The 7443-nt window shown below is 48.5% G+C and overlaps 1 protein-coding gene across 2 annotated transcripts in view; it reads left to right on the top strand.

Annotated features, from left to right (window-relative positions):
- Positions 1 to 1397: 1397 nt before the first annotated feature.
- GPC6 (glypican 6) overlaps positions 1398 to 7443 on the top strand; it is a 784275-nt gene continuing 778229 nt past the window's right edge. For both annotated transcript variants that reach the window (XM_083501238.1, XM_083501237.1), the window contains exon 1: positions 1398 to 1585. In XM_083501238.1, the coding sequence (XP_083357364.1) occupies positions 1423 to 1585 (163 nt within the window). In that variant the 5' untranslated portion in view covers positions 1398 to 1422. The remainder of the gene's footprint in view (positions 1586 to 7443) is intronic.

The following is a 7443-nucleotide window of genomic DNA, read 5'->3' as shown; positions in this document are numbered from 1 at the left end:
AAGCTTTTGCTTAGTTTAAGACAGTTCTCAGATGCTTTTCACTGTATGTTGCCTGGCCAATGTCTGCACACCCAGGCATTGTTAAGGATGGAGAAGAAGGGACTGATGAAAAGCAAAGTTGGTCACCCTCCTTATCGCTGTCCCTGATGTCACCACATTTCCTAGGGCACTGCAAGGAAGGAGAGCCTGAGCTGCTGCAGACGTTGCTGCACTCCAGCTCCCCCGCCCCCACTAACCATTGGTCATGCTGGTCAATGGGAACAAAATCAGCAGGACCACAGCCGCAGCCCCCCCCCCCCAAATCCGTGTATCACTGGAGATAAGCAGGGTACGATTCCCCTGCTTAATGTCAACATATCTCCTGCTGAGTGGGATGGGGGCCCCACTTACAAGGGTATCCTTGTTCTTAACTTGGGGAGGGGATGCTAAGTGACCCCCATCCTTTCCGCGCGTGAGCCCCCCCCCGTTTCCTAATGAATAAAGTGGGGGTGCTCTGAGCGAAAACGTGCGTTGTGGGGTTCCTCCCCTCTGGAGAGAGCGGGGCGTTCTTTTCATTTGGGAGCGGGCAGCATTGGTCGGCGGCCGGGGGAGGGGGGGGGGACACGACTCGGAGTCCATCCCGGGTTTTCCTTCGCGCTCCTCCTCACCGGCAAGCCGCCGCTGCAATGTGGAGCACGTTCCTCGGCCGCTCGCTCGCCTGCCCCGCGTGCGCTCCTGCCGGCTCCCTGCTAGGCTGCCGCGGCCGCCTGTTCTGCCAGGAGGCGGTTGCTGCTGCTGCTGCTGCTGTTCTAGGCAGGCTGCGCGGCGCAGCGGCTCCCCTTTCCTGGATGTCCGCCTCTCAGCAGCACCAGCAGCGCAGCGCGCAACAGCCAAGCCAAGCCACCCTCTCCAGGCTCTCCTCCTCCCCGTGCGTAAAGCCAAGCCAGCGGCTGCTTCGCCATCTCCATCCTCCGCGCCGCACCTCCGGGCTTTCCGCGCTCCCGGGCGCCGAGGATCAGCGCGCCCCACCACCAGCGGCGTTGAGCCGGGCCGGACTTTAACGGGACCCGCCGAGGAAGGAAGAAGGGAGGAGGAGAAGGAGGCGGAGAGACGAGAGAAGGGGCGGGCGGCTGCCGCCTTGCCTCGCCTGCCTCGGGTGCGCCCTCCTCCTTCGCCTTCCCAGCCGGCTTCGCAAAGTTTGGCCGCGACGGGAGGGGGGCTCCCGGTTGCTCTTTCCCCCGCGGGGGTGCGCTCTGTCGAGGCGCGCACGGCTGCGCAGGACTCGGGGCTCTGGTAGAAGGCTCTTCCGTGGGATTTATCTTTCCAAGTGGATTTGGCGAGGGGCTCTCTTTTTGGGGATTGGAGGGGGGAGGCGGGGGTGAAAGAAGAGGGGTGTCTCTTTTCTTTCTTTTTGGTCTGTTCTTACCCCCTTTTTTGGGCATCATGGTTCCTTGGATCGGGGCGCTTCTCGGGGCGCTGCTGGGGCTGCTGCTGTCGCTGCGCGCCGGAGCGGCGGACGCGAAAGCGCGGAGCTGCGGCGAGGTGAGGGAGGCGTACAAAGCCAAAGGATTCAGCCTGCTCAACATCCCCTATCAGGAGATCGCAGGTAAGCACCTGGGCAAGGGGAAATCTCGGCACTCGCGTAGCCATGGGGCTGCCTTCGTTCCTCTCCCCCCCCCCTTCCCCAACCACCCCCGGTGAAACGCTCGCTTTGCCTGGATATCTCCCTCTCGCTCCCTCTCCCTTCTCCTTTCGCCTCCCAGGGAAAGAGAGCAGTGCCTTTTCCACTCTGCTGCTGCTTAGGCGATGAATTGCCTCATTGTGCAGTGAATAGAGAATCCGTTTTAGATTTCCAAAGAGACCAACAGGGGGAAGAACGAGTTGGGGAAGGGGGGCGCGCGCAGAGAAGAGACGGAGATATTTGGCAAGATGTTCACTTTTTTCGCCTGGGGGGGGGATGTGACAAGAACAGAGGGAAGGCTGCCCTCCCCGCTCTTTTCAAGTTCTAAGTTGCCTTGAAGGAATTGCACAGTGGAACGCAAGTTTCTAGTCCCTTTTAGATGGTGTAAGTGAGGCTGCCTGTTGCCTCTTTCATTAAAAGAGCGGGCCTTCGTGCTTGTGGCACAGCAGTCTGCCACAAACTACAGAAAGAGAAGGACCCCAAGTTGTGTCTCTTATTTGTGTGTGCATGGGGGGGGGTGCCCCCTTTTATTTTGCACCTGGCCGGCTTTATTAAGGGGTCGTGACAGTTGTCCTTTGCCAGTAGGGTGTGCTCTGCCTCGCTCAAGAGTCTGCTTACCCCTCTCGGGTGGAGCACCTGTAAAAACATTGCTTCACCTGGAAAAAAGGGGAAATAAAACAACTATAGACTTCAAATTATCTGGGGGAAATGAAAAGATTAGGGGTGTGAGTTACCATGAAGATCTCCTCTGAAGGTCCACCTTCAAATCCAACTAACGTTCTGAGTTGCTAAGGATGATTAGTTGTCCCTTCCCCTTTGCACAGTAATGGTATGTCAGGTTTTCTCTCAAGCCTATTTCTGTGCTTCTTGCTGTCCTCTTATCACTGCTGTATCTTCAGAACTCAGTGTGCAAAGAATGAATCGGTGATTAAGAAAAGAAAGGGGGAGGAAGGACCTGTGGTGGGTGTGAGCAAAGGACTGTAAGAAGAAGGAACAGCTGCAGCAGCCTACCTGAGTGAAACTTGCCGCCTGTCAGTTTCCAACACTGAATTAAACCATCTGCAGTTTCTAGGACTGAATTAAGTCGTCCGCATAGAGGGTACCATAGACTCAAAGATGTCATGTTTAAATCTGATTGTTCCCTTCTTAGGCTTAAGTGATGCAATTAATATTGATAGTTGGCCGTTTGCGGGGGTGCATTCATACATCTTCAGAGCAGCACAGCCAGTCGGTTCCTAAAACATGCCGATTAACCTCTGGGATTAAAGCGAATCTGGGGCCTGTGTGGTTGCCAACTAGGTTAGCTGTTTCGGTTTGAGGTGACCCTGGTAGAGTTGTCTGCCAATGGGCCATTTTTATTTCCCCATTGGCTTTCTGTGCATGTATTTCTGGGGGCCAAGTTAGATGGGATGTTACCTGCTTGATTGCAATTAACATGCAGGTTTTAAAAAGAGGAATTAAATAGCAACTGTAGGGGGCCTGAACAGTGTTAGGACCACACACACACACACGTGTGTGTGTAGCCTTCTCTTCCAATGTAGGTAGCAGCATCTCAGAAGTGATGTATGATTTGGCAGGACCACAGAAGGGGACGAAGGGCTAAACTCCCCCTTCTATTTACTGTAGTCTTGGCATTAAGATACTCAGGACTGCCCCAAGCCATGGACGTTTTATTTTTTTAATGAAATATGTCTCTCAATTACATCCATGTGATTAACGTTACATCTGGCTTGGCTCTAAAGCTCTGTTTTAACATTAGACATCCATAACAAGATTTGATACATTTGATACATTTATGGAAATGGGTGTATGGCTATGAATGGTGTTTGCCAGAAAAGTCACAAGTGCACACACCACTCATCTGCATTCCTTATTCATTTATTAGAAAATGGATAGTCTTGTTCTTAGATTAGGGGTGATTCACATGGCTCGTTCCAGCCTATGGAAGCTGCACTTTTGCGAAGTTCCACATTGCCCACAGCCCCAACTTTGTGAGTGACTGCAACTATGTGCTGCTTTGCACTTCAGGGCTCAGTATGTGGTACTGGTTTCGATGCCGTTGGCTCAGGCTATGGCAAAGGGACTAAAAAATTGGCTAAGGTTAAATGAAAACCAGAGCTTCCAAGAGCCAAAAGAGATGGGGGAATATACCCTTAGAAAGTCATCTGGTTCCCGGAATCTACTGATGGTTGTTGCCAGGAGAAACCCATCCCTTGAAATGGGTTGTTTTGAGTGTGGCAATGGGTACAATCTGAGTCCCTTTGCTGCTCCAGCCTGGGCATTTTTCCTGCCCCCCCCTAATGCTCTGGCCAGTGCAAACTGGGAGCCTGCTGCTTCATCATTCTCTACCACTGCTAGGGTGACCCCTAATTTATTTTTGTCTCTTGGTTATTATTACATTGTGGTTGCTTCCATATGCTGTTGGACTAGGATGTCCATCATTGCTGGCCATTGGTAATGCGAGCTGGGGCTACTGGGTGTTCACGATCCCTGACCTACAGCCTTCCATGTATTTAGGATGGAGCATGTGGTTATATACAGTGCTGGTCTTCTTAACAGGACATGGATCAGCTGTTGTCATATATAACTGAACAATCCACCCAAACTATGGTCACCAGTTTTTCCCCCAATGAATCCGAGGACACTTATTGTTTGCTATCTACATGTGAATGCTGAAAAAGCTGTATATTTGGGGACTGTCCCCTGGAAGCAGGGACATCTGGTAACCTTCACCCAAACCACATCTAGCCATCACTTAGAGCACCATGGAAGTAATCAGAGGGCAAATGCAACCACATCACTCTTGGACTTTGCATCTCTTTCTAATCTGTCTTCTTTAAAGTGGAGGCAGATTTGTACCGCTTGTGGTCTGGGAACAGGCATAAACTAGAACAGTGTGTGTGTTGCATTGATGTTACTGATAGGACTATGGCTTTTTTTCTGTGGGTACTCAAGGCTACACAGTACCATCACCCCCCCCCCCCACAAAATGCTTCAAGTGTGACACTTACTGTAGCAACTTCATGATGAGTACTGGCACATTAACAAAAACTGGGTAGGACCATGAATTTGGAGTACTTGCTTGCCCCCCCCCCCCAATACCCCAACAACACAAACCAGAATGCCCTTTGCTTTAGCCCAGGGGTCTGCAACCCATGGCTCCGGAGCCGCATGTGGCTCTTTTACACCTTTGCCGCGGCTCCGGGGCGGATACTAGCGAGGGGAGGAGGCGCATTGTGCGCCCCGACACTCCCCACTGTAGCGGGCACTGTACTGGCTGTGACGTCGCATGGGGGTGGTGCGTGCGTTAGTCACGCACCGTCCCGACGTCACCTTCCCGCCCGCTGTCAGATCGCGGCTCCAGAGATATATTTGTTTTAAATGTCGCAATGGTTTTGCGGCTCCCAGTTTTTTTTCCTTCGGAAACGGGTCCAAGTGGCTCTTTTTGTCTTAAAGGTTGCAGACCCCTGCTTTAGCCAAATTAGGATTCTGAAAGCCAGGCAGGAAAGTGAGCAATAGAAGTGAAGTGTTGTGCTTCAAGTAATTTTCAAAGGCCTCACTGTGCCGTTTCTAAACTTCCCCTCAAGTTGCTAATCAATTACACAAGAGCTCTCTTCTGAGTGAGACCGAAAGCCTTTGGGTTCTTCAGTCAAGTTTTTCCTGGACTGACTGTTATTTCATTTTAGGTCAGTGATGGATGGCTTCTGCTTTACTCTGGCTCCTCTCTCTCTCTCTCTCTCTCTCTCTCTCTCTCTCTCTCTCTCTCTCTTATAAAAAAGACCAGATATCACATTTTGAATAGTTTGGGTTCCTCTTACCACTTGCTCGCTGGAATGTTTTGATTTGCGCATCCTCCTTTCCATTTTTTTAGATAGCTCCCAAAGCAAAGCTTGAACGAGCTGCATTAATTAGTGTTCAAGTATTTGCAAAAGTAGTGGAAATAAGTGCTGGGGAACCTAATAATCAGCTTCTGGTTTAAATAACGACATCAATCACTGTTAAATCCAATATTAATCTTCAACTTTGTCTTAAGACTTCAACACCATCTCCTCCCCTTTGATGTGTACGGAATACGAAATTGCAACCAGATCCAGGTGGATGCTTTTTTTCTCTTTTTTGACTAAGAGTCTCTTGACTTTTTAGTGCTGTTGGATGCAAAAGGTATAAAAGGGTAAATGGCCCCTGGACAGTTATGTCCAGTCACAGGAGACTGCGGGGTGTGGGCTCATCTCACTTCAGTAACAAGTTGATGCAATTTAATGGAGACGTTTGGCTTGGTTGTCAATATATTTGAGGAGAGGTAGACTTTCCTTGGAGAGGGCTGCATTGTTATAAGGGAATGTAATTGGCAGTGTACTCTTTTGTGCGTAATGCTGAGTGCCTCAATTAAAGAAAAAGCTGGTTTGGGAAAGACATGCCGGCATTAAATGTTGTGATGTTTCTTTTGTCACTGTTATGAACAGACTGCCAACAACCTGAAGAGTTGGGTCTCTTGGTCTGTTTTTATTGTTGGCCCCCGTATGCAAAATATACGAACAGTTCAGTAGTTAGTTCGGTTTTTCTTTTTTTCTAAAAGAAATCTGCAGTTGTGCATCAGATTTCATAGTGTATTGATGAAGAGCTTGTCCCTACTTTTGCTTATCCCCCACTCCTTGAAAAGCCCACTCTTTAGTGCTAAATTGGAGCAAACTGAGTGCTAAAGAGAGGTTTTCCCCGGTGGGAAAGCAGTGGAGCAACAGGACATACGGATGAGCCTTCAGATTCAATATCAACAAATAGAGACAGTGTGTCGTAGTGGTTAGTCAACCTGGGAGGTCATTGTTCCAATTCTCACTTGGCACTCAGTCACTCTCAGCCTAACCTGCACCACAGGGTTTTTGTGAGGAGCAGAGCTATATATACCACCATGAGCTCATTGGAGGAAAGGTGGAAGGCAAAGGCAAGAAATAAATAGTCCAGCTTTTATTACAGTTGCACATTCTTACCATTTTTAATAGAAAAAAGGCTGCATTGGACTTTTTTGGATCTACTGTAAACAGATTATCTGATATGTTTGATAACAGGGTGTAAAAAAGAAATGTGAAGAATACTGTGTTGGTCAAAATTAAGTATCCTTGGATCAAAATTATAGGGATATTGTAGATTGACAGTGCATGGCTGAAATAAGGTTATTTAGATTCAGTCTGTATGGCAGCCTCAGAGTACCAATACATCTGAACTGAAGCACCAGTTCAGATGCTTCATAAACATTTTTATTAAGTCACTTTTGTATCAAACTGAATGTTTTGTTTAGAATGAAGACTTGCATTCTTCTTAACTTTTTATATCCAGAAGCTTGAGTTATATTTTTTTTTATGTTGGATTATAAAACAATGTAGTGGTGACGTCTCTGAGTTTGTAATGCTTTCTTCTTGTTCTCATGATCTTGTTCAGAAGCCACAGCAAACATGTGACTCCAAGCATAATACTCTGACGTTCTTCTTATACTTGTGCTAAATTGCTAAGTGTAACAATTTTTATGTGCCAGCTAGCAAATTTTGAAACAGAACACATACATCTAAATCTGTTTGGGGATTTGCATACATGGAGAATGTGCAGTGTTGCAAATTCCTTTTTAGAGCACTGGATGTAGAGGCAGAATTCCCATTATATGGGGGCCAGTGGCTGGTCTCGCACAAAACCCTGTGAAAAGAGCTTTCTTCTTCATCATCTTTTGGCCTGCGAGGCTGATGGATCAGAGATGGCTGAAAACTGCTTTTAAAAGGCTGCTGCTTCTGAGTAAT

Source organism: Podarcis liolepis (assembly GCF_965112155.1).
Source record: "Podarcis liolepis genome assembly, chromosome: 4".
NCBI lineage: Eukaryota > Metazoa > Chordata > Lepidosauria > Squamata > Lacertidae > Podarcis > Podarcis liolepis.
The sequence above is the reverse complement of the archived record's forward strand: the minus strand, read 5'-3'. Positions and strand labels throughout refer to the sequence as shown.